Source organism: Xyrauchen texanus, chromosome 41, assembly GCF_025860055.1.
Source record: "Xyrauchen texanus isolate HMW12.3.18 chromosome 41, RBS_HiC_50CHRs, whole genome shotgun sequence".
NCBI classification, from domain to species: domain Eukaryota; kingdom Metazoa; phylum Chordata; class Actinopteri; order Cypriniformes; family Catostomidae; genus Xyrauchen; species Xyrauchen texanus.
Genome location: NC_068316.1, coordinates 3,622,551 through 3,649,192, shown reverse-complemented (window position 1 = coordinate 3,649,192; position 26,642 = coordinate 3,622,551). Strand labels below are relative to the sequence as shown.

Genomic DNA, 26,642 nt, shown 5'->3' with positions numbered 1-26,642 from the left:
TTCTATGAAAAATGTAATTCATTTTCAGTTTTCATTTCTTGAACCATTTTTAGTCCCTGTTGTGATGAAAGTCAACTAGCATAGCTAATTACAGACTTATAAATCTTGTATCAAAATATAACTGATACCCATCACTATTAACTCAAATGAATAAATTGACGTGTATTGAAGTAAAAAAATAAAATAAATTTTTTACCATTTTGTAGTAAATATTACTTAAATATTGAGAATTTCTGAGTTGAATTTGCATGCCACTCCCCCGACATACGGGTATAAAGGGAAGAACAGCAGGGAATTCACTCAGATTTTTTCTTCAGAGCCGAGCGGTAGCACTACAGCTTGCTGAGTCGTCTGCTCATCACCACCTTCTCTCGTTCAAGAGCATTTGCTGTTGGATTTACGGCACTTTCCAGCGGTCTCTCTCCTTCTGCACTCCACTGCAGATTACACACCTGGGTGCTTCGACAGTTCTTTTGAACGTCATTTTAAAGATGCGTCTCTGTGCAGTTCCTGGATGTGGTCGTTACCTCTCCGCCTCTGACATCCACGAGCACTGCCTTACGTGTCTTGGGCAATGTCACGTTGAGGAAGCGTTCGTGGATGGTTCATGCCCTTACAGTGAGAGCAAGACTCGACCGGACTGTGGAATCCCGGTCTGAGGCGGACACTGAACTCACTGCCATGCTTTCCCGGGCCGCTGCGAGTGTCGGGATTGAGTGGAACCCTCCACCCACCCCTGACCACTCGTGGCTGGATGACTGGTTTCTCGGATCTCTCTCCTCAGGTTAGATCGCTGACGTTGCCGGTCACTGCCCCCCACGGCCACCAAACGCCAGTTGATTACAGCTCTGTCATTACAACCTTGGCCCCCCGCCTTCTCATGCCCGGCTGCCCCACACTCATGTCTCGAATCTGCCTCGACACAGACCCCTCATACGGTTCGCGTTCGCTCCCATGCGTGCAAGTCGCTGCGCGCCACTCATATTCCGGGCGACCTCAACATCACAGCAGATGCTCTGTCATGGCAGGTAACACTCAGAGGAGAGTGGAGACTCCACCCTCAGGTGGTACAGCTGATTTGCAGTCGATTCGGCAAGGCACAGGTAGACCTGTTTGCCTCCCAAGAATCCTCCCACTGCCCACTCTGGTATGCCTTGAAAGGAGCTCCCCACGGCACAGACACACTGGCACACAGCTGGCCCTGAGGGCTGCGAATATATGCGTTCCCCCCCAGCGAGCCTACTCACTGGTCAGGGAGGACGAGGAGCAGTTCACCCTCGTGGCTCTGTACTGACCACTCAGACCTGGTTCTCGGACCTGTTCTCGCAACAGCTCCTGGGGCACACTCAGGCATTGTTAGGAATATTTTTGATCTAGTCGCAATCTCCAATTCCCCGGTCCCGTCTTTCTATGTTCGTGAAATTCATATCTCGTCTATATGCTGCCATACTCTGCAGGAATGTGAGAAGGTCTTTAAAAAGTGTAATTGTCTCCCCATGCATAGTCTATCTGGTTTCCTTTAAAGTCTTTACCTGACCTAGTTCTTCCTTCCTCTATTTGTGGCTGATCAAATTTTGTATCCAACAAAGGCACTTTATCAATTAATATCAATTCAGTTATTTCTGTAGGTAAGATTTTGGACAGTATGAATCTATAATCACGTCCTTTGCTAGTACCTCTGTCATAGTTAGTGGAATGATTATTACAGTTAACATTTTCATCAGTGGTATGCAGTATTAAACAATTACAATAGGAATTTTATGATCGTAATCAAAATGTTATGATCATGTACAGTACTATCATGCCTATGCTATAATAGTGTTAATTCAAAAGTAATTCAACTTCTGTAGTTTGATGGCTGAGTCACAATCGATGGTATTTTTCCCCTCTGAAATTGTAATGGGTCAGTAGGTGTTTATTCCTTCAGACCATCTATCCTTTTATCATGTTCTTCATTGCGTATTGGCATTGTGTTGAAAACCAGGGGCCCTCTGATCTGCAACCATACTGTAACAACCCTCACGGGAAGGAGGACAGGAAACGAGGCTTCAACAAAAAGGTAAGGCTTTAATTGCTGTCTTTCTCACAATAGTTTACAAAGATAAAATACAACACAACACAAGCACACTGGGTTGGCTTGTCGGGTTCTGTCGACTGGAGGCTCTGTGTCTGCTTTTATGCCACTCTCCTCGTGCTCACTGGAAATAGAGACAGGCATAATTTAGCTCAGGTGTAAGCAGCCTTACCGCTTTCCTCTCCCGGACGTGCGCTTGACCACTCCCCGCTGCCACACATACCAATAGCGGTTGTTTTCGATGTGCATTTGTTCAAAATGGAGTGATCAGCTCCCTTTCTGCAGCTAGCAGAGCAATAACGTTCCCTTTTTGAGGGAGTCCAACAAATGCACACACTATACGGTTCAGAGATACCCCAACAAACAGGTCAAAATAAGTTTGTCAAAAAAAATTTACCTTACCTGTTTGTGAGGTATCCCAGACGAAGCCCCCAAACTGTTAGGAATATTTTTGATCTAGTCGCGATCTCCAATTCCCCAGTCCCGTCTTTCTATGTTCGTGCCCAGTGAGGTGCAGTCGTGAGTCTGAGTCTCTGAAGACTTTGCGAAGGAAGTAGAAAGAACAACACACAGTCGGTCTGTATTCAATCTTCTCAATGTTTATTAGAGCAAGCATGTCATTTATATTTTCATTAGACAATAAGCAGCTAATGGGAAAGTGGTAACAAGGCCTAGGGTCAAGGGGGAGAAAATGGGTGTAGAGGCCATATACAGATGTTCCACCCGTGATGCCTTACGGTTGACCTTGTGGACGGGTATGACCTTAATCAGATCACATAAATAAGTATGCGGAACATGATAAAGAAGAAAAACAGTCAACAGTTGCTAAATATATTGACTCGCTATCGTGCGCACTGCAGCCTGCATCTGGGGTAAACTGAGCACACATGGAAGGTCAGAAGCACACACACCCACATGGAGCAGAACAGCATGTACAATTTCATATTTCTCACAGGCATTCACACCCAAAGAACGCATTCCAAGGTGCGTTTATGAGCATTTCTTAGGCCCCAGCTGAAATCTACTTCTCTGCTGAGAAAACTGCTCCTATGTTGGCTATGTCTCGCCCCCCTCTCAGGGTTATGGGGAAGCACAGGAGGTCTTGGGGCATCTGGGGAGTATCCGTGCAGCTTGTGTTTCTACACTCATAGTAGCTTGCCTACACCTGAATCGGCAGTTCACGTGACCAGTTCAGTCTCTGTGGCTTTCATATGTGGACCCCTAGTGTCACGTCAGCGACACAACATCGAGTGAATGACAGAAGGGGAACGTCTCGGTTACTGTTGTAACCTCCGTTCCATGATTGAGGCAATGACACGTTGTGTCGCTCCTGCCACAGACAGAACTTGACCACTGTAACGGCCGGGACCTTGTCTCGGCAAAAACCTGAATGAATTCCCAGCCGTCCTTCCCTTTATACCCTTATGTCAGGGAATGGCATGCAAATTCAACTCGCCAAAGATCTGAAGGTGTGTCGGGCTCTCAAGATTGACCCCTAGTGTCACATCATCGACACACCGTCTCGTTCCCTCCATCAGGTTACGACAGTAACCGAGACGATTTCCTTGTTTTCATTAAAGGACACAAAAAAATCTTTGAAACATTCTCAATCATGCTGGATCCTGTATGTTTATATTTCAAAATCTGTTCATAAATTGAGACATTTACTGAGAACACTATATGTTTGAGTTCCCTAATTTGACTTCATGATCTTGTTTCATAATGTCTCTGCAGGTGTTTTCATGCTTCATTGAGTGAAGATTATTTATAAAATGTGAGAGAAAGTCCTGATCTAACTAATGACACAAATAATATCAATAAATCAACTTTTAAACAAAGACAGGAAACTTCAATAATGTAATATTTTATTAGTTTATTGAATTTTGACAAGAGAAAAGTGAAAGACAAAAGCACACATATACTTGTGTGAATAGAAGTCACTGTTAGTCTCCATGTGAGACATGAGTGAGAAGAGCAGAAGAGAATCCAGAGGATCTACTCAGAACACTGATCTCTCCTCACTTCTCCAGTGACTGACAGCTGCTCTTTCTGTTTGGCCTCACAGCTCACTGTGACCGCCTTCATCCACTCGTCCTGAGAGAGAGTCAGACTGCTGCTCCAGCTGTACAGACCGCCCTTCTCCAGGACCCCAGCACTGCTCTTCTCAGACCTGCTGCTCCCGTCCACCTTCCAGCTCAGGCTCCAGTCTGAGGGGAAGCCCTTGTTGGCCACACACATCAGTGTTGCTGTGTTCTTTGTGGAAATCTCTTCACTGGAGGGCGGCAGGACGCTCACTTTAGGACGAGTGATGCCTGACAAATACACAATAGACAACTTCAAAAGAAGAAAAGATTTCTTTCTCCAGATTGAAACTAAATCAATTACATTAGTCAATTATAGATTTTGAAGATCTTTAAAGATATCATTGAAAACTTTCAACATTAAACTGCAAGTTTGTTTCTTCATGTTGATCTGTTCAATCATATAAAGAACAATTTATTTCCCCAAAGACTCTGAATGACCAAAATGATGAAATGATGAATAAAGTTCACATATCTTTATATGTTTGCAGTTTGACTTACACAAAAGTTCAAGAATATTTTCCTTTATAAATTTCTCTTTCAACATGAAGAAATAACTATGAAAAGACATTGCCCAACCTCAAGAGAATAGAAAAGAAAATTCTGTACAATGATGAACTTTTAACAGTTCATTTGGTGAAAGAATTCCTCCAGTAAAACTTTATATGTTACATATTACATTAAGAAACATTTCATATTGAAGGAGCATTTTTATGAACTCTTGATAATGTTCGTCATTTAAACACAGAGTCATTTAACATCTCCAAAAACTGAATAACATCTCATTTCTGTACCAGCAACAAATTCACATGTGCTGACAAAGTGTAAATTAAGTGTCTTTAAAGTTCACCTTCATTTCTGGAAAAACAGCCAAATTATTCAATCGGTCTAATCAGATATTATTAATAAATAATGAAATATAAATAAAAAAGTGAGAGAAATCACTGAACTCATATGTGTGTCAATTCAACATAAAACTGACACATTCCACATTATAAAAACACATAAAACATTAAAATGATGATTTGATGATTTACTTACTGCCAACATCCAGTCTGGTGCCGCTGCCGAAAGTCCACCACAGTGATACAAACTAATAGAACAGCTGCACAAAAACCTCTGAGCGCTTCACTAACTGCACTTTAAACACATGATCACAAACACATCTTTACACAACACACATTCAAACATGATTCAGTTCATATTGTCATCAACTACTGTTTCAAAAATACAATCAAAACATACATATTACATTCAGAATTATATACAACATGTTTATTAATATGTAATAACTCCTCTATAAAACATTCGATTTAGTTTGATCCACTGAATGCTCATGAGATTTCCACAATGAACAAAAAGCATTAGAATTTCAAGCAATTGTAATTAATAACTAAAAGATAAAGATTGAAATGTATGAATGTAATTTGACATGTAATTGTTTCTTATTTCTGCTGTTCTCCTGTAACGCTCACATTTTCTGCTGAGAGGAAACAGTTTTGAATGTCCCGCCCCTCTGATTAAAGCACAATATCAGACTGTCTGTTAGTCAGGATTGTCAAACCAACATCACTGTTCCTTCAGTTCTCACTCATTCACAGTAAAGATGACAGCACACGCTCTCATTATCTGCTCTCTACTGCTTTTCATTGCTGGTGAGAATCTGTTTCAGTGCATTTCACTAATATAAACTCAATTTAACTGTAGAAAGTTTTTTTATTATTATTATTTAAAGTGTCAAAAAGCTTTTGTGAAATATTATTTTATTTTATTTTGTGTTTCAGAGTGTAATGGACAGTACACGGTCACTCAGAGTCCCTCAATAACAGCTCAACCAGGACAACAAGTTCAAATAAACTGTAAAACCAGCAGTGCATGTACATGGTGGTAATTATTTAGCCTGGTACTTACAGAAACCTGGAGAAGCTCCTAAACTCCTCATATATTATGCAAGCACCCTCCAGACTGGAACTTCATCTAAATTCAGTGGCAGTGGATCTAATAGTGATTTCACTCTGACCATCAGTGGAGTCCAGACTGAAGATGAAGGACATTATTACTGTCAGAGTTTTCACTATCCTCAAAGCATTCATGTGTTCACACAGTGATAAAGAGTCATACAAAAACCTCCTTCAGTGAAAGAGGAACTACTGATACAGAAACAGTTTCTCTGAATGTTTCATTATAAATTGACATGGACACAAAGTTTTAGATTTTGATATTTCACACTCAACACTACATATGAAACTGGACGACACATTTTATTATAAAGGTAAATTCAGTCATTTTTGGTTGATGTTTTACTGGCTGATATGACACTAGTCTTAAACTTTACTGACACCTATCCATGTGAATACAGCATCATGCAAACATAAAACATTTGTTTTCACAGATGTCATATTTGAATGTAATTCATCACTTTAAACAATAGATTCAGAAATGAATGAAAGTGGATGAGGATGTGCTGCTGTCACTGATATTCTGTGTTGAATCATGAGGAGATGTTCCAGTATACACAAGTCCAGATGTTTATTTTAGGAGTTATAACTTTCATTATATGACTTATATGATAGTCGAAGAATGAACATAGACTGTTTGCACAATGTTATCAAGCTTATCACGTCAGATTTGAATCTCTTTAGTTCGATTACTTCAGCATTCAAACTGTGTATGTTGATAAATAACTCGTCAGTCTCTGTGATTTTGACAATCTTGGAAGCTGGTCTGGGATAAATTGGCCAAATTATTATTATTATTATTTGTTTTGTTTTATATTGACTGCAGAATGTTCTTTTGATGACATCACAATCAGCCCAGTTTGCGGTCACCCCCACTTCTAAACTCGTTCTGGTGCCGGTGGTTCCCGCTGTCTTCAAAAACGATTAAGGACTCAATAGAGCAGAAGTGAAACTGGTGTGTTCCAGTTCAGATCATTTAACCAATCAAACAGTGAATCTGAGAGTGTGAAAATCACATTTGCATTGTCAGTGTGGAATGATTGTGTTTCTCTCAGAATAGATCAGATCTGTCTCCAGTGACCATGTTCAAACCACAAGAGGATTCATTTAGTTTTACCAGTAAATGCTTTTTTAGATTTCTTGATCAAATATTACATCTAATTTTCTCTGTTAGTAGAAAGACACTTTAAACAGTGAAATTGTTTTGTCACAAATGTTTGTTGTAAACTTTATTATTTTTGTGTAATGAAACATGTTTTCATCCTGAAGGAAACTGCTGCATCACTGCAATAACAAACAAACAAACAAACACACAACCGCCATTCGCCACTAAGTGGCGGTGACGTCACCACGACGCTTGTGCCAGGCTATGTGCACGTTAAGGCCACGTGAAGTGTCGAACGCCCGCTGGCAGGAGGTCACGGGACAGATCCAACCGGTGACATGGGTCGAATGACTGAGATGACTGGCTGATGCACCACCTGTGCCCCCTACTGTGCCAACTTGCTGTGCTTTAGCCACCCTGCGCTCTGCTCATTGTTGTGAGAGTCGCTCCTCTGCCCTCCGTTGGCGACTGCCTGCAACTGGCCAGCAGCATCCTTCACAAGCCTCCTCCAAAGAGGCCGATCTTGACACTGCTGGTACCAGTCGTCGGCAAGTCCACTCAGCTCCACATCCTCTTGTACCACATCACTCCATCTCTTCTCCAGCCCGTGCCGCGCCCGCTTAGCCCCCTCTATCCGGCCGAACAAAAACTGTTTAGACATGCGGTGGCCGGGCATGCGGGCTACATGACCCAGCCAACGCAACCTTGCCTGCCGGAGGAGCTCACCGATGGGACTTTGTCCACATCTTTCAAAGATTTGTGAGCTCCTCACACAATCCAGCCTGGTTAAACCCAGGATGGATCTTAGGCAGGCCAGCCTAAATGTTTCTAGCCGGCGATGATGTTCCATTAGGGGGGGTCCACGTTTCGCAAGCATAGAGAAGGGAGGGAACGACCGTGGCCGAGAATACTTGAAGCTTTGTGCGGAGCGACAAACCGGGTAGCTTCCACACAGCATTACGCAACCGATGAAAAGATAATGCCGCTCGACTGATTCGGAGTGAGACCTCTGCTGTCAAACCGGAGCTGGTCATAAGCACACTTCCCAGGTATGGAAAACACTCCACTCTCTCCACAACTGCCCCATCACCAATTGGGAGCTGTGGGGGTGTAGTGTCCGATGTTACATAATACCCAGGAAGGTGCTTAGTTTTGGTTGGGCTGATGGTAAGGCCCCATCTCTTAGTGGCAAGCTCCAGGTTCATCAGCAGCACCTCCAACTCCTCCTCTGAGTGAGCAGCAATCACCAGATCATCAGCATACATAATGTGGTTGACCAATAGGGATCCATCCCTTGACCGCACCCGGGCATCGATCAACCTCCCATTATATCTGTACCAGATGGAAATTCCTCCAGTACAGCCATCGAAATCTTCACGAACCACATGGTCGAAATAGATATTAAATAATGTGGGAGCCAGAGGACATCCCTGTCGCACTCCAAGGTGAACAGGGAATGGCTCCGACTCCCGACCACGTAGTTTTACCCGGGCCCGCTCGCCATCATGAAGGTCCTTAATGATCGCGAGCAGTGGGTCTGGGACTCAAGCACCGAAGAACAACCCAGAGCCCAGGCCTACTGATGGTATCATAGGCCTTGACCAGGTCAATAAAGCAGAGATGTAGGTCTTGCTGGAATTCCCTACACCTCTGCTGTAGCAGACGGACAGAGAATATGGCATCTGTGCAAGACCGCCCCTTCCTGAAACCACACTGGGACTCCGCAAGTCTCTCCTCAGCGTGCCTGGCAAGGCGATGTTGAATAATCCTTGCCAGGACCTTTCCCGGCACACTGAGGAGTGAGATGCCCCTATAGTTATTACAATCTGAGCGGTCCCCCTTTTCAAAGAGAGGGACCACCAGGGCATCCTTCCAATCCTGTGGAACCTGCCCAGTGGTCCAGACTGTTGTTATGATATCATGTAGGGCAGTATGTGCACAAATACCACCCTCCCTCAGCATTTCACTGGGGAGATCATCTCTGCCCGGTGCCTTTCCTGGCCTCAGGCTCTGGATCGCCTTCAGTACTTCCTCCAAAGATGGCACCTCAGCCAGCCACCCACAGGGAGCGACTTCTTCCTCCAATATTTGTGGCACCGCAGCCCCAGCAGGTCATCCCCACTTTGTCCCACAATTTTTACCAGGCTCAGGGACTTCCCCTCCCCCAGAACCTCACAGAAATGCTCAGCAAATCTGCAAACCTGTTTCTGGGAGTCGGAGATTGGATCACCGTTCTTTCCCCTAATGATGGTAATAGGTGTGGCGCTGCAAGTAACTTTTTTGATGGAATTAAAGAGCGATTTGTGATCGCGGGCCACTGAGGCAGACTCCATCTCCTCAGCCACCCGCGACTACCAACCATCCTTGCAGCGCCTCACGGCTCTCCGAACCTCCGAGCGAAAGCTGCGGTAAGCCTCCTCATTTTCTGACGTGGGATGCTGTAGACGATGAGAGTGGGCCTGTCGCTTTTTCTCAGCCAGCCTGAACACCTCCTCCGTCAGCCAGGGTTTCTGAGGAGGTCTGGACCGTGTGCCCAAAACTGCCATTGCAGTTACATGAGCCACAGTCCTAAACCTCGCCCATTTCCCCTCGACATCCAGAGGAGTGGGGGATGATGCCAACCCCAGCTGCAAGCGATGCTGAAATTCTCGCTTGCAACTTTCATCAGCCAGCCTAGACCAGGCCACTATGGGTTTGAAAGGGGTCCTGGGTTTACACCCACCACCGGAGTGGAAGAATGGCAGGCGCATCTTACAGATGACAAGTCGATGGTCAGTGGGCAGATCAGCTCCACGGTAGGTCCTGGTGTCAAGGACATGGGCCCGCATCCGCTGTTCAGTCACTATGTAGTCCAGCAGATGTTCTTGCTTGGACCCGGCATGCATACATGATGTTGTGTGGATGCGCCGATGCTGGAACAGTGTGTTGGTAATTACAAGCTCATGGGCTGCACAAAAATCTAGCAGCCTCCTGCTGTTGTTATTGAGCTGATCAGGCCCATGCCTTCCAATCACTCCTGCCCAGGTGCTAGCATCATGGCCAACTCTGGCATTGAAATCACCCAACATGATGATTCTATCCCGAGGGGCCACTTTAGCCAACACCTGTGACAGGAGGTCATAGAAGGCATCTGACTCGTCGGCCTTTCCCGCATCCCTCCACGGATGTTCGTCTTCGGTGGGGGCATAAATAACCACGACCACCACTCCTCGCCTCTGGTTGATGGGAAGGCGAACCCAAAGTAACCAGGGGCTCACAGCTTCCCACACCTCACCGCCACGCTCCCACGCTGCCTTCATTCTTTTGTTCAGAAGAAGTGCCACTCCCTGTTGTTTGACAGTCACCTGCCCCGAGTAGAGGGCAGTCCACCCCTCATAGTGGCAAGAGCCAGAGCCGGTCCACCGGACCTCCTGAACACCACAAAGATCCAGGCGGTACCGGTCCAGCTCCCGACAGAGGAGTGGCAGCCTCTCCTCCGCTGTGAGTGTTCGAACATTCCACGTGGCCATCCGTAGCGGCTTTTTGTTGTTTCTGGAGGAGCCCCGAGGGTGAGGATTCAGTCTCCTGGCTCTGCCTGAAGGAGTTTGGCCAGGAGACGTCATAGACGCCTGTCCCCCCAGGGCCTCCGGCACTAGCTTAATTATAGCTTTACTTCGTGGTTTAGTGGTAATTAATTGAAGGTAGAGGGGTTACCAGCCCCTCGCACCCGTCCAGAGCCCCCATTTGGCCGCTGTAAAGCACCATGACAGAGAGGAGAGGGAACAGTCTTTATTGGCCCTCCCCCCATGGCGTTGACCACAACGTTGCCCGTCCGGCACCACACGGAGGTAGGGGGTTGTTTAGCCAGACTCTGCAATAACACACACACACACACACACACTCACACACACACACAGAATGAAGAACATTTAGTTTTTAGTCCCTGCTTCTGACCTTTGACCTCATTCATCATGTTGACCCGTAACAATTTGACCGTTTCATATATTGATGCAGCCCACTCTCATCTAATTGTGCCATTTGAATCTCCAGAGACCTGTAACATCAGACAAAGACAAAATGTTGAATTGTTCAGATGCAAACTCACAACATAAATAACATCGAACTTAAATAAATAACTATCTAAATGAGGACATACCATAGTCACCCATTGTTTTTATATAAGTTATATATAAGTATAGCCACACACGCCGTACAGTGAACCAGATGCTGCTAATGAAAAAGTCTTTTATACAAGCTTCATTATCACAGAACTGTACGAGTGGTTTGAGGAACCAGATCAGTACATGAATTTGGAGAAACCAGAACCATATCAGTCCTTAAAAAAGGCATTTATCAAGAACCACAGAGGTCAACTAGATGAGAAATTGACACAAGCTGATGCTGTAAACAATGTCTCCACAACGGTGTCCACCACAGATCTCCATTAATACTTTCATCCAGAATCTTTTGCTGCATTATATAAAAGTGTTCATGCAGCTCAGAGCTCAAGTTAATTGATTTCAGTTTACGTGAGATTGTTATATTTCCGACTATACAGTAAAACAGAAGATAAGTTGACTTGTGTTGTATTGCAATAAAGTCACTGGAGGAAAAATGATGATGAAAGTCGGTTTCCTGTGGAAGAGATCCCCGGTCCATCTGTCCTGAATCAAACAGATGAAGTAGATCAAATGAAGGTGAATCTACAGTTCAGTCCTGTTTTTATTCTATATATGTTCCTTTATCGACTATATCCTGTTCCTTCTGATTTCAGAATGCACTCTCTTTAAAATCCATATTCTTTAAAATGAACGTGGGGTTACTTCAACTTATGAAGAAGCTCATGTCAGCGCATGTTATTGATCTATGAATGGTTTGAGGAGACACAGCAGTACATCATGTGTCTGGAGAGACATTGATGACCTTTATCAAGATCCACAGAAGCCAACTAGATAGAGAAGTTGGCACATTTACCTTCAGCATCACATCTCCATTCAGAGAGGGAGGGAGAGAGAGAGAGAGATTGATTGAAAAGTATCCTTTAATTCCTAATTAACATTCTAAAATCAACAACATGATTTTACATCAATCTTAGAGACACTTTATATTATTAAAAAGATAAAACCATCTCTCCATCATCATCAACAACACAAAGAACATTTGCAACAGACCATTTTTCAATAAAACACTGTAGATTATTTGTCAATTTATGATAAGCATATTCAATTCTAAGACGAGCTGCCAATAATCCTAAAAAGACCCCATTAACATCTTTTGACCCTTTACTCTGAATCATGTGTTTCCTTGAAAGCCATATGGAAAGTTTAGCCACTCCAAACAAATAATTCATCAAAACCTGCTTTTGTTTTTTCTTTACAGAATATTTTGGTCCAAAAATAAACAAAGAAAAAGAAAAACATTCTCCCAAAATCAAGCACCACTGTTCTAATAAACTGAACAACACTCCTAGCCTACAACACCCACAAAACAAATGAACCAAAGTTTCATTTTGGGTACAAAATGGACATTCCACCCCTTGACTGTTATCTAAATGGGCAACATTTTTATTCGTGGCTATAGCCCCATGTATTATTCTCCATTGGAGATCTCCCGTTCTTTTATCAATCGGTAGCTTATAAAGAGATCTCCAACAGCCTTTCACAGACTGATCAGGGCCAAAAAAATCAAGCCACTTTGATGGTTTCATTTCTTCCAAAGACCTCATATGAAGCAATTTCACACACAGAGTATAAGTTTGTTTCTTCCCCAGCTCTTCAAAAGACCCCAGCTGTACATTTGAAAAAGACAGAAAACTATTCTCTATGCCAAGCCCCTCTTCCACTGTTAAAGAAACATCAAGAAATGGGAAAACATTGTCACACCCATCCTCCCACTGACCCAGTGCATCCCTGTCACTGGCAAACGCTTCCAGTGACTGTGGCAGTGATTCACAAACCTCATCCACAATTTTTTTTATCAATCTCTCAGATCTTATATTGGCCAATTGACCCAGTTCAACTAGAGATGAATGCATGGCTCTAAAAAGATGGCCTAGCTTTGTGCATCCTGCCTCTCTCAGTGCTGTACGTATACTGGCAGACTTTAACGACCTTACACAAACAAAATCATTAAAAAATAGAGGCTCTTCAAAAAGCCACATTCCAGGCAATGCAGTTAAATCTCTTGAAATCTTCAACATCTGCCATGCATTTAAAACTGAATCATAGAAAGATGTTAAAACTCCAAAATCTACTTCTTCAGTTTTTAACAGAAAAAGTTGCTTACTATAACCCAACCTCCCTGCCTTCTGTAGAAGCAACTTTGCAGTTTCATGCCATCTCAACCCATACCCATATAGAAACCTCTGTGCAGTTTTTAATCGAAAAGTCGCAATGCGTGAAGATATATCAACAAGTCCCTGACCCCCCTCACAAAGGGGAAGATAAAGGGCTGCAGCTCTAATCCAATGACAGCCTGACCAAAAAAAATCTAGAATTTTCCTCTGTAACCTTTGAATCAGTGCTTTTGGTGGATTTAAAACCATAAATTTATGCCAAAGCATAGAAGCAATCAAGTTATTTATAACTAAAACACGTCCTCTGTATGACAACTGGGGCAGCAACCATTTCCATTTGGACATTTTTGCACACACCTTCTCCATTATTCCATCCCAGTTCTTTTCTTGATATTGTTGTGTGCCAAAAAAAATGCCCAAAACTTTGAATCCATTTTTCCCCATTTCAAACCTCCAGGTAAACAAGGCAGCTTTTCCTCTTCCCACATTCCTACTTGTAAAGCTTCACTTTTATCCCAATTAACTTTTGATGAGGACGCCTTCTCATAACACTTCAACGCCTTTACAGTTGCACATATGTCATCGTCATTTTTGATGAATATATTACTGTCATCTGCATATGCTGAAACAACTAAAGGAGAGTCAAAATTACAATTTGGTAGCCTAAACCCATTCAAGTTATTCCTTAGAAAGCATAAAAGGGGTTCAATAGCTAGTGAATAAAGCTGTCCTGAAATAGGACAACCTTGCCTTATTCCTCTTTCCACTGGTATTGGTCGACTAAGTCCTCTTCCCACTTTAACCATACATGAAGCGCCGTTATAAAGGAGACTTATCCAGGCTATAAATCTCTCTCCAAAACCAAAAGCTTTTAAGACAGAGAACAAAAACCCATGGTCAATTCTGTCAAATGCTTTCTCCTGGTCCAATGATAAAAGTCCGACACTCTGATCATACACCTTGCACACATCAAAAACATCTCTCATTAAAAATAAATTGTCCATTATAGTCCGATCTGGGATACAATAGGTCTGATCCATATGCACAAGTAAGCCAATATAAGGCTTCAACCTATTAGACAAAGCTCTTGAAAGCACTTTATATTCAGTACATAACAGCCAACAGGTCTCCAGTTCTTAAGATGAGATAGATCTCCTTTTTTAGGAATTAATGTTAGAACAGCTCTTCTACAGGATGTTGGAAGGAAGCCTTGTTCAAAAGAACTCATCAGTACCTCATGTACATCAGGACCTATAATCCCCCAGAAATGTTTAAAAAAGTCAATGCTGAGTCCATCTATTCCAGGTGAGCGGCCTGAGGTCAGCTGATTAACAGCTATAGTGAGTTCCTCCAAACTTAGTTCTTTATCCAGCTCAGTTTGTTCAGTTCCTCTAAGCTTAGGCAGACCCTCTAAGAGTTCTTGTACACATTCCTCATCACATTGTTCTTTGCCATACAACTCAGTATAAAAAACCGTGGCGCATTTTCTCATTTCTCCTCCGTCTGTTGTTACATGCCCATCTGGACATCTCAGACATGTCATACGCTGATCTTTCACACAAGTTTTTCCTAAGTTGAAAAAAAAAGTACTTGAGGCATCCATGTCTTTTAGTTGAATGTATCTTGACCTCACGAGGGCCCCTTTAACTTTTTCTTGCAGCAAGGAACTCAGCTACACTCTTTTTGTTTTCAATGCGTCATTACTTTTGTCACGATTGTGTGGAAGGAGGAGAAGGCAGACAGGGGTTTAGGATCCAAACGCAGTTTTGACTTTTATTTAATAACCAAACACAAAGGAAAACCCACGATGGGGAAATAAACATAAACAAAGAACTCGGGCAACACGAACCAGGCTAACAACAAACATTCAGATACCAACATCAAACATCATACACAAACAAACAACGATCCACAGTGACTGAACAAACAGGCAGGGTATAAATACAAGAAAGGACCAATGAACAAACAGAACTCAAAATAACATGATGAGGTGATGAACAGAAACCAATGGGAAACTAACGAGGACAGGTGAGAACAATGAACAATGGCTAACAAGACTATGGAGGTACAGAAGGTTCAAAAGTGAAAACTATGGAGTGACGAAAGTATCAAAATGGAAGACAAAAGGGAAACAGTAAAACAGGACAAGGTCATAAGTTACATAGCCCCCCCTCTAAGGATCGGATCCCAGACGATCCAAAACGAAAAACAAAACCCAAGACAAAAAACCATAGAAAACAAAATGATGGCACCGGGGGCAGACAGACAGACCAGGGGGGGCACATGAGCAGGGAGGCAGTCCAAGGGGCACAGAGGGCAGGCAGGAAGTCCAAGGGGGGCAATGAGGGGAAATTAAACAGTCCGTGGGGGCACAAAGGGAAAAGAGACAGTACACGGGGCCAATTAGGCAGTCCCTGGGGGCACAGAGGGACAGGTTCAGGGGGCCTGGGAGGTGGCCATCGGACAGGGACGGGTCCAGGGGGGGATACCGAGGGCAGACAGGCAGTCCAAAGAGGCCGCAAGAGGACTGGATCAGGTGGCCTGGGAGCTGGCCAGAGGGCAAGGACAGGTTCAGGAGGCCTAGGAGCTGGCCACAGGGCAAGGACAGGTTCAGGAGGCCGAACCGTAGGAGGTGGCGCCGTAGGAGGCTCTAGAGACGGAGACCTGGAAGGCTCTGGCGGCGGAGCCGATGGAGGTGGCGCCGTAGGAGGCTCTAGTGGCGGAGGCCTGGAAGGCTCTGGCGGTGGGGCCGATGGAGGTGGCGCCGTAGGAGGCTCCAGAGGCGGAGGCCTGGAAGGCTCTGGAGGTGAAGCCGAGGGAGGCTCAGGAGGTGGAGCCGAGGAAGGTGGCGCCGTAGGGGCCTTTAGGGGCGGAGCCGTAGGAGGCTCGGGAGGCGGGGCCGTAAGAGGCCCTGGAGGCGGAGCCGAGGAAGGTGGCGCCGTAGGGGCCTTTAGGGGCGGAGCCGTAGGAGGCTCGGGAGGCGGAGCCGTAGGGGGCTCAGAAGGCTCTGGGAGTAGAGCCGTAGGAGGCTCGGGAGGCGGAGCTTTAGAAGGCTCTGGAGTCTCTGGTTGCAGAGCCATAGAAGGCTCTGGGGGCGGAGCCGAAGGAGGCTCGAGAGGCGGAGCCGTAGGGGGCTCAGAAGGCTCTGGGAGTAGAGCCGTAGGAGGCTCGGGAGGCGGAGCTTTAGAAGGCTCTGGAGTCTCTGGTTGCAGGGCCGTAGGAGGCTCTGGGGGCGGAGCCGAAGTAGGCTCGGGAGGCGGAGCCGTAGGGGGCTCAGAAGGCTCTGGGAGTAGAGCCGTAGGAGGCTCTGGAGGCGGAGCTTTAGAAGGCTCTGGAGTCTCTGGTTGCAGAGCCGTAGGAGGCTCTGGGGGCGGAGCCGAAGGAGGCTCGAGAGGCCTGAGAGGCGGAGCCCTGGAAGGCTCGAGAGGCTTGAGAGGCGGAGCCCTGGAAGGCTTGAGAGGCGGAGCCCTGGAGGGCTCGAGAGGCTTGAGAGGCGGAGCCCTGGAAGGCTCGAGAGGCTTGAGAGGCAGAGCCCTGGAAGGCTCGAGAGGCTTGAGAGGCGGAGCCCTGGAAGGCTCGAGAGGCTTGAGGGGCGGAGCCCTGGATGTCCCAAGTGACTTGAGGGGCGGAGCCCTGGATGGCTCGGGAAGCTCAAGAGGCAGAGCTCTGGAAAGCTCGAGAGGCGGAGCTCTGGAAGGCTCGAGAGGCTTGTGAGGCGGAGCCCTGGAAGGCTCGGGAAGCTTGAGAGGCGGAGCACTGGAAGGCTCGGGAGGAGGAGCTCTGGAAAGCTCGAGAGGAGAAGCTCTAGAAAGCTCGAGAGGAGGAGCTCTGGAAAGCTTGGGAGGCTCAGAAGGCGGAGCTCTGGAAAGCCCGGAAGGCGGAGCTCTGGAAAGCTCGGGAGGCTCAGAGGGCGGAGCTCTGGAAAGCTCGGGAGGTGCTGGCTCTTGGACGGTCATGGCTACTGGCACTGGCTCTTGGACGGTCGAGGCTTCAGGCGCTGGCTCTTGGACGGTCGAGGCTTCAGGCGCTGGCTCTTGGACGGTCGAGGCTTCAGGCACTGGCTCAGGGACGGTCGAGGCTACAGGCACTGGCTCAGGGACGGTCGAGGCTACAGGCACTGGCTCAGGGACGCTTGAGGCTTCCGGCGCTGGCTCACTGACGTCTGAGGCATCAGGCTCTGGCTGGTTGGCCGCGGCATGCGTGGGCGCAGGCTCGCTCACCGTGACATGCGCAGGCTCTGGCTCGCTCACGGTGACAGGCGTGGACTCTGGCTCGCAGACCGGGGCAGGCGAGGGGTCTGGCTCACAGACCGGGGCAGGCGTGGGCCGGGAGGCGGAAGCCCGTCTTCTCCTCCTCCTCCGGGCAGACGAAGATGAGGCTGACAACGCTGGAACGCAGTTCGTGGTTGGCATGGCTTCAGGCTCGCTGGCCGTGGCTGGAGTGGGCTCAGGCTCGCTGACCGTGGCTGGAGTGGGCTCAGGCTCGCTGACCGTGGCTGGAGTGGGCTCAGGCTCGCAGACCGGGGCAGGCGTGGGGAACCCAGAGGCGGGAGCCGGGATCGAGAGAGGAGGTTCCCCGGCAGCAAATTCCTCCACGACGAGACCCACATAATCCTGCCAGGTGTAGTCTCCTATCTCCGGCAGATCAAAATATCGGTGTCCAGGTACGCCGATCCTGTAGATGGTCTTCAGGAGGTTGTTATCCCACAAGGTGAGACTGGCCACGCGAGAGAAATAGTGGGAGAACTCACGGATGCTCAGGTCCATTCGCGTCAGCTCCTCGAAGAATGCCGCTGGATCCATTGTCTTGGTGGATCGTTCTGTCACGATTGTGTGGAAGGAGGAGAAGGCAGACAGGGGTTTAGGATCCAAACGCAGTTTTGACTTTTATTTAATAACCAAACACAAAGGAAAACCCACGATGGGGAAATAAACATAAACAAAGAACTCGGGCAACACGAACCAGGCTAACAACAAACATTCAGATACCAACATCAAACATCATACACAAACAAACAACGATCCACAGTGACTGAACAAACAGGCAGGGTATAAATACAAGAAAGGACCAATGAACAAACAGAACTCAAAATAACATGATGAGGTGATGAACAGAAACCAATGGGAAACTAACGAGGACAGGTGAGAACAATGAACAATGGCTAACAAGACTATGGAGGTACAGAAGGTTCAAAAGTGAAAACTATGGAGTGACGAAAGTATCAAAATGGAAGACAAAAGGGAAACAGTAAAACAGGACAAGGTCATACGTTACAACTTTCAGCATCCCCACCATTCAAAAGGCCATTTTCAATCTTTCTTATGGCCTCCTCAACTTCTTTTATGGCCTGTTTTAACATAACAGAGGAAAAAGAAGTATATTGTTGACAAAAAATTCTGATTTGAGCTTTTCCAACTTCCCACCACTTATTTAAAGACTCAAAAGAACATTTTTTTTCTTTCCACTTCTGCCATAAAATTTTGAAATTCTCACAAAATGTTTCATCTTGGAGCAATTTATTGTTAAAATGCCACTGAGATCTATTAACATCTTGCTTCAAAAAAATAGTTACAATAATAAGGTGATGATCAGAAAATCCAACTGGTCTAATTACACTATCAATTAACTTTGATCTAAGTCCTTGTGACAAATAAAATCTATCCAGTCTTGCTGCACTCACTCTTCCATCTAAGATTTTGACCCATGTATATTGTCTTTCATTTGGAAATTTAATTCTCCATGCATCTATTAAATCAAACTGTACCAATAAACTTTTTAAATTCTTACTAGATTGTAAATGTGGCTCCTCACTAAGCCTGTCATTGTTAAAATCAACAGTACAATTCCAGTCCCCACCTAGAATAAGATAGTCAAAATCGTTCAACTCAAGTGCTTTCTTTATATTATTGAAAAAATCTATTCTTTCAGTCCCAATATTAGGGGCATAAATATTAATAAAACAATAGATTGAACCCTCAATGTTAGCTTTAACCATTTGACTTCGGCCTTTAACTAGATCACAGGAACTTAAAACATTAATTTTTGAATTAGAAAATAGTATTGCTACCCCTCCACTCACATTACTCCCATGATTTAAAAAAAATTGACCACCCCAAGATAAACCCCAATCAACTTCATCTTTTATTGTGCTATGAGTTTCTTGTAAAAGATCACGTCTAATCTATTTATTTTTTCTACCTCCTTAACCATTTCTCTCTTCTGTCTATCCCTCCCACCATTCATATTTAAAGAGCCTATCCTTAAACTCTCCATAGAAAAAAAGAAAAAGAGGGACAGACAGAGAAACAACAAATACAAAAAGTGCAACATGATCAAGCCTGACACCACTTACTTTTTGCTAAAAACTTTTTTACCTTTTCTAGTTTTGCCTGTCTTGGAAACCTTTTTAAGTGCCGTGACATGTTTTCTCAAACGATACCGCTTCCGTTCGTCCAATAAATCAAAACTCACCATCTTTTGTAATATTGTCACCGACCTAATGAATTTTTCTGTGTCAGCAAAATAATCATCAACCTTAACTGACTGTCCAAACGTTTCATCCAGGAAGTTATTGATTTCCTCCAGAGAATACAGATCTTTCACTCTATTTGACCCATCAAGTCCTTCACTATCTGACTCATCCTGGTCCATCTCTTCATCATCACTTACCACCTGGCTTCCAACATTCAACAAAGTAATCACTTCCTTCTCCTGAGATACAACAAGAGCATTCTGTTCACTAGGCACACCTACACCCGTGGCTTCAACTTCACTGATTTGTTCGATCTCCTTTGAAAGTATCACAGCGCTCTCAACAGAAGTTGATTGCTCCGAAACTCCATCATCTCCCTTACCATCCCGATTTGTCTCAATATTCTCATTAGTTACACTATGCATTCGTTCTCCCTGAGTAGTAGACATGCTACTAGAAGCTGAAACAACTTGTCTATCAGCTTCATGTATTTGTTCAATGTGATTCTCTGCACGTTCAGCTTGTTCTCTGTGCGGGCAAGCAATACGCTTGTGCCCCACATCCCCACATTCAAAACATTTCATGCTCCCTGAATTAGCATACACAGTATAATATCCTCCTCCATGCTTTATCTTAAAGGATACATCCAAAGACTGTGTTGGAGAATCTAGGAACATGAACACTTGCCTGCGAAGTGAGACTACATGTTTTAAACGCGCATCTTTACACCCGAGCGTCACCATCTTAAAACCAATTGCAAATTTTCCAAACCTACGCAATTCTTGTTCAATCAACTCATTTGGAAAAAAAGGCGGTACACCTGAGACAACTACTCTTGTAGACGGCACTGATAACGGCGAAACTTGAACAAACAAATCATTAATAAAAACCCCACTATCAATCAAATCATGTACCAAGCGTTCATCTTTCAAAAAAACAACTGCGGCTTTGTTCATTCGCGACACGTGCGATATACTATCAAAGCCTACCTGTTCACCAACTGCAAGCAGAGCCTTTTCCATCGTAACACCGGGATCAGTAACAAACCGAACCCCGTGTCCAATGGACAGCGACGGCGTCACAGAGGACGCCATACCCGCGAAAGTTCAAACAATTGTAACAACTTTTTCCGCCTAATTCCACGAAAATAAATGATGTCTTACCTCTATCATGCACGTAAGGGAAAAAAAGGAAAAAAAAAGAAAAGATCACCACAGCAGTATTCCAAAAAAAGCATAAAATCTAGCTCTCCGTTCACATCCACTCACTCACACCAACGGAAACCGTAAGCCCGAGAGAGAGAGAGAGTGTTACGTTCCTGTGTTGTCTGCCCTCTGTTCTCCGTTTCACTATCACGTTGATTTCACGTTTCCTTGTTGTCCGCTCCGTGTTTTCCGTTTCACCCGTCACCGATCCCGTTCCATGTCACGTTTTCCCTGTTGTCTGCCCTGAGTCTCACTGTCCTTGTGAAAAACTACACTTCCCACAATTCCCAGATCTTCTCACTGCCATTACTGTGTCATTGTTTGCACCTGTTTGTCGTTTGTGATCCTCCTGTGTCTGTGTATATAAACCCTGTGTGTTTTCCACTCCTTGTCGATCGTTGTATGTGTTAGTTCCTTGTTTCCTGCCCATGTTTCCAGTTATTGCTCACTTGTTCGAGGTTCCTGTGCTGTTCGTAGATGTCTCCATGTCCTGTCACTGTTTAGTCTCTGTTTCCCCATCGTGGATGTTTTCTTTTGTTCCTGTGTTTTTATGTGATTTTTAGTTGCCTTAATAAATACCGCATTTGGATCCGCACCTCTGCCTGTCTTGTCCTGTTTCCACACTCATCACAACAGAACGATCGACCAGGAGTGGAAAACACACAGGGTCTATAATCAAAGTACACGACGAATGGATTTATTGACTCCCAAAAGAAAGAACCGATTCTGAACACCTGAAACGAGTCGTCAGTTATTCCAGACTTATTTCCTGTATTAACCTACGTAATATGGTAGCATAAAACCCGCCTCTGGTCTTCATTGGCTGCTCTCGAACAACTTTGACCCGCCCTCAAACACTACACTAAGAGCAGACCAATCACAACAGACTGGGACATCTGACCAATCAGAGCAGAGTACGCTCTCTGAAAGGAGGAGTTTAGAATGAATCCTTTAGAACGGATCATTGAACGAGTCGTTTTTGACACCGGGAATAAAAGGTAACGCTCCAATTTAAATTATGAGCAAATGAAAGTGTTTTTTGACCTTCTATGCATGTAAATCTGTTGTATGAGACCTTTAAAAATAAATTAGGCACATTTAAAAACCATAATAGATGCTTTTTCTTGTAGTGGCAGTGCCTCTGATAGGATGAAAGATGTGATGTGAGATTCATTTAAAAACTCTAGAAACTTCCAAATGGAAACTTTTCACAACAAGTCTTTAGCAGAGCCAAGAACATAGATTGATCAAATCAGTTTTAATAGTGACTGCTCTCTTTCAGCTCTGGTCACCTGATTTCTCAAAACAATAATAAAAAAAGCCCCAAAACCAAAAAAAATACATTTTAAGAGAACAAGTGTTTCTCCCCCTTTGTCTTTTCTTTTTCCCCCACTTTTTCAATATCACACTCATTCCATCAACACACAAGAACACACAGCATCATTTCACATCCACACACAAACTCTCCTTTTTTCTATTCTGGAGAGCCACAAACTGAGAGTTTTTAAAAGCCTCACAGTAACCTGCAACACCTGTGCTCACTAATTATCTCCACACACACCAAATTAACCCGTTAGTGAATTAGTGAAATCCCCAAAACCAACAGGAGGGGAGAAAGAGTGAGAAAATGTCTTCTAACACAAAACATTACATTATTGTCCATTGCATGTTTTTACACTGATCATTTTATGGTGTGTTGCAGACGACTTGGAACTTGGGATTTTCCCACTTCCAACTTGAATAATGCTGCCTTCAAGTGGACCTGGGAAGCTCGCTCATTCCTCTGAGTTGGGCATCCGTTACTACGACATGACACGCATTAAAGTGGGAAACAAAATTAGAAGCTGAACTCAACAAATACACAATGAGCGGCGGCAAAAGCTTGTTTTCTGTTGTACTGGTGAATAAACATCACTCATACACAACTTGATGATAATGAATGATATCTAACAAATAATTAGTTAATTTGCTTAAAACAAAACACAAATGGTGAGTCACTAGTTCACTGTCATATACAACTAAATAATATTTTGTAATAAAGGTTAGAAGCCACCACCTCTTGGTTTCAAAACTCTCTTCTATTGACAAATTCATCCAGATCTGACAAGAGCCCTTAAAGTGATAGTTGTGAAATGTATCTTAACAATCTAAATGTTTGTTTTATTCAGTTTTCTCACTAATCACTAGAATGGTCATAACATCTAAACAATAGATTATATTTCTAATCTGTCTGCTGCTCTACATTGCCCACAAAAGTATGTTTATTTCATAGACTCTATGTTTCTCTAGCTTGTAATTCAAATGGTTGAAAATGGAGTTGTCTGATGAAGTATGGAGGCCGGAGAAGATTTGTGTGAAATCTTATTGATAAAGGATGATTAGACTTAAATAATCATACATATATGCATATCATGTGTGTGATGTAATATGAATATGAATATAATATGAATTTGGATATGAATACCATATTCTGGCACAGAATGGAATTTTTGGAATTTTGGCTGGAAAGGGTTAATTCACCTCAAATATTCACGCAGATAAAACAATTTGAAAACTCATTTTATTTAAAATAGAAACTTTTCTCAATTGTTCTCAGACTTTTGGACTCCACTGTACGACTGTAAGTAAAACTTCTAAATATATTGTTACATTTACTCACTATATTATATGTACTATATGTTTGACTTCCCTAATTTGACTTCATGATCTTGTTTCATAATGTCTCTGCAGGTGTTTTCATGCTTCATTGAGTGAAGATTATTTATAAAATGTGAGATAAAGTCCTGATCTAACTAATGACACAAATAATATCAATAAATCAACTTTTAAACAAAGACAGGAAACTTCAAATAATGTCATATTTTATTAGTTTATTGAATTTTGACAAGAGAAACCTGAAAGACAAAAGCACACATATACTTGTGTGAATAGAAGTCACTGTTAGTCTCCATGTGAGACATGAGTGAGAAGAGCAGAAGAGAATCCAGAGGATCTACTCAGAACACTGATCTCTCCTCACTTCTCCAGTGACTGACAGCTGCTCTTTCTGTTTGGCCTCACAGCTCACTGTGACCGCCTTCATCCACTCGTCCTGAGAGAGAGTCAGACTGCTGCTCCAGCTGTACAGACCGCCCTTCTCCAGGACCCCAGCACTGCTCTTCTCAGACCTGCTGCTCCCGTCCACCTTCCAGCTCAGGCTCCAGTCTGAGGGAAGCCCTTGTTGGCCACACACATCAGTGTTGCTGTGTTCTTTGTGGAAATCTCTTCACTGGAGGGCGGCAGGACGCTCACTTTAGGACGAGTTATGCCTGACAAATACACAATAGACAACTTCAAAAGAAGAAAAGATTTCTTTCTCCAGATTGAAACTAAATCAATTACATTAGTCAATTATATATTTTGAAGATCTTTAAAGATATCATTGAAAACTTTCAACATTAAACTGCAAGTTTGTTTCTTCATGTTGATCTGTTCAATCATATAAAGAACAATTTATTTCCCCAAAGACTCTGAATGACCAAAATGATGAAATGATGAATAAAGTTCACATATCTTTATATGTTTGCAGTTTGACTTACACAAAAGTTCAAGAATATTTTCCTTCATAAATTTCTCTTTCTACATTAAGAAATAACTATGAAAAGACATTGCCCAACCTCAAGAGAATAGAAAAGAAAATTCTGTACAATGATGAACTTTTAACAGTTCATTTGGTGAAAGAATTCCTCCAGTAAAACTTTATATGTTACATATTACATTAAGAAACATTTCATATTGAAGGAGCATTTTTATGAACTCTTGATAATGTTCGTCATTTAAACACAGAGTCATTTAACATCTCCAAAAACTGAATAACATCTCACTTCTGTACCAGCAACAAATTCACATGTGCTGACAAAGTGTCAATTAAGTGTCTTTAAAGTTCCCCTTCATTTCTGGAAAAACAGCCAAATTATTCAATCTGTCTAATCAGATATTATTAATAAATAATGAAATATAAATAATAAAAGTGAGAGAAATCACTGAACTCATATGTGTGTCAATTCAACATAAAACTGACACATTCCACATTATAAAAACACATAAAACATTAAAATGATGATTTGATGATTTACTTACTGCCAACATCCAGTCTGGTGCCGCTGCCGAAAGTCAACCACAGTGATACAAACTAATAGAACAGCTGCACAAAAACCTCTGAGCGCTTCACTAACTGCACTTTAAACACATGATCACAAACACATCTTTACACAACACACATTCAAACATGATTCATTTCATATTGTCATCAACTACTGTTTCAAAAATACAATAAAAACATACAAATCACATTCATAATTATATACAACAAGTTTATTACAATGTAATAACTCCTCTATAACACATTTGATTTAGTTTGATCTACTGAATGCTCATGAGATTTCCACAATGAACAAAAATCATTAGAATTTCAACCAATTGTAATTAATAACTAAAAGATAAAGATTGAAATGTATGAATATAATTTGACATGTAATTGTTTCTTATTTCTGCTGTTCTCCTGTAACACTCACATTTTCTGCTGAGAGGAAACAGTTTTGAATGTCCCGCCCCTCTGATTAAAGCACAATATCAGACTGTCTGTTAGTCAGGACTGTCAAACCAACATCACTGTTCCTTCAGTTCTCACTCATTCACAGTAAAGATGACAGCACACGCTCTCATTATCTGCTCTCTACTGCTTTTCATTGCTGGTGAGAATCTGTTTCAGTGCATTTCACCAATATAAACTCAATTTAACTGTAGAAAGTTTTTATTATTATTATTTAACGTGTCAAAAAGCTTTTGTGAAATAATATTTTATTTATTTTGTGTTTCAGAGTGTAATGGACAGATCACGGTCACTCAGAGTCCCTCAATAACAGCTCAACCAGGACAACAAGTTCAAATAAACTGTAAAACCAGCAGTGATGTGTACTATTACAGTAGTTATGGACACTACTTGAACTGGTACTTACAGAAACCTGAAGAAGCTCCTAAACTCCTCATATATTGGACAAGCACCCTCCAGACTGGAACTTCATCTAAATTCAGTGGCAGTGGATCTAATAGTGATTTCACTCTGACCATCAGTGGAGTCCAGACTGAAGATGAAGGACATTATTACTGTCAGAGTTTTCACGTCATCAACAGTAAATATGTGTTCACACAGTGATAAAGAGTCGTACAAAAACCTCCTTCAGTGAAAGAGGAACTACTGATACAGAAACAGTTTCTCTGAATGTTTCATTATAAATTGACATGGACACAAAGTTTTAGATTTTGATATTTCACACTCAACACTACATATGAAACTGGATGACACATTTTATTATAAAGGTCAATTCAGTCATTTTTGGTTGATGTTTTACTGGCTGATATGACACTAGTCTTAAACTTTACTGACACCTATCCATGTGAATACAGCATCATGCAAACATAAAACATTTGTTTT

The 26,642-nt window shown here is 43.3% G+C and overlaps 1 pseudogene and 2 gene segments (V, D, J or C); 1 reads left to right on the top strand and 2 right to left on the bottom strand.

Annotated features, from left to right (window-relative positions):
- Nucleotides 1–3,940: 3,940 nt before the first annotated feature.
- LOC127634238 (immunoglobulin kappa constant-like) overlaps nt 3,941–26,642 on the bottom strand; it is an 89,419-nt gene continuing 66,717 nt past the window's right edge. The window contains 1 exon segment of the C gene segment in view: nt 3,941–4,386. Coding sequence covers nt 4,070–4,312 — 243 coding nt within the window.
- On the bottom strand, nt 24,033–25,612 carry LOC127634096 (Ig lambda chain C region-like; annotated as a pseudogene).
- On the top strand, nt 25,822–26,363 carry LOC127634094 (immunoglobulin kappa variable 4-1-like). The segment is given in 2 exon segments: nt 25,822–25,902; nt 26,029–26,363. Coding segments are annotated over 2 exon segments (384 nt in total).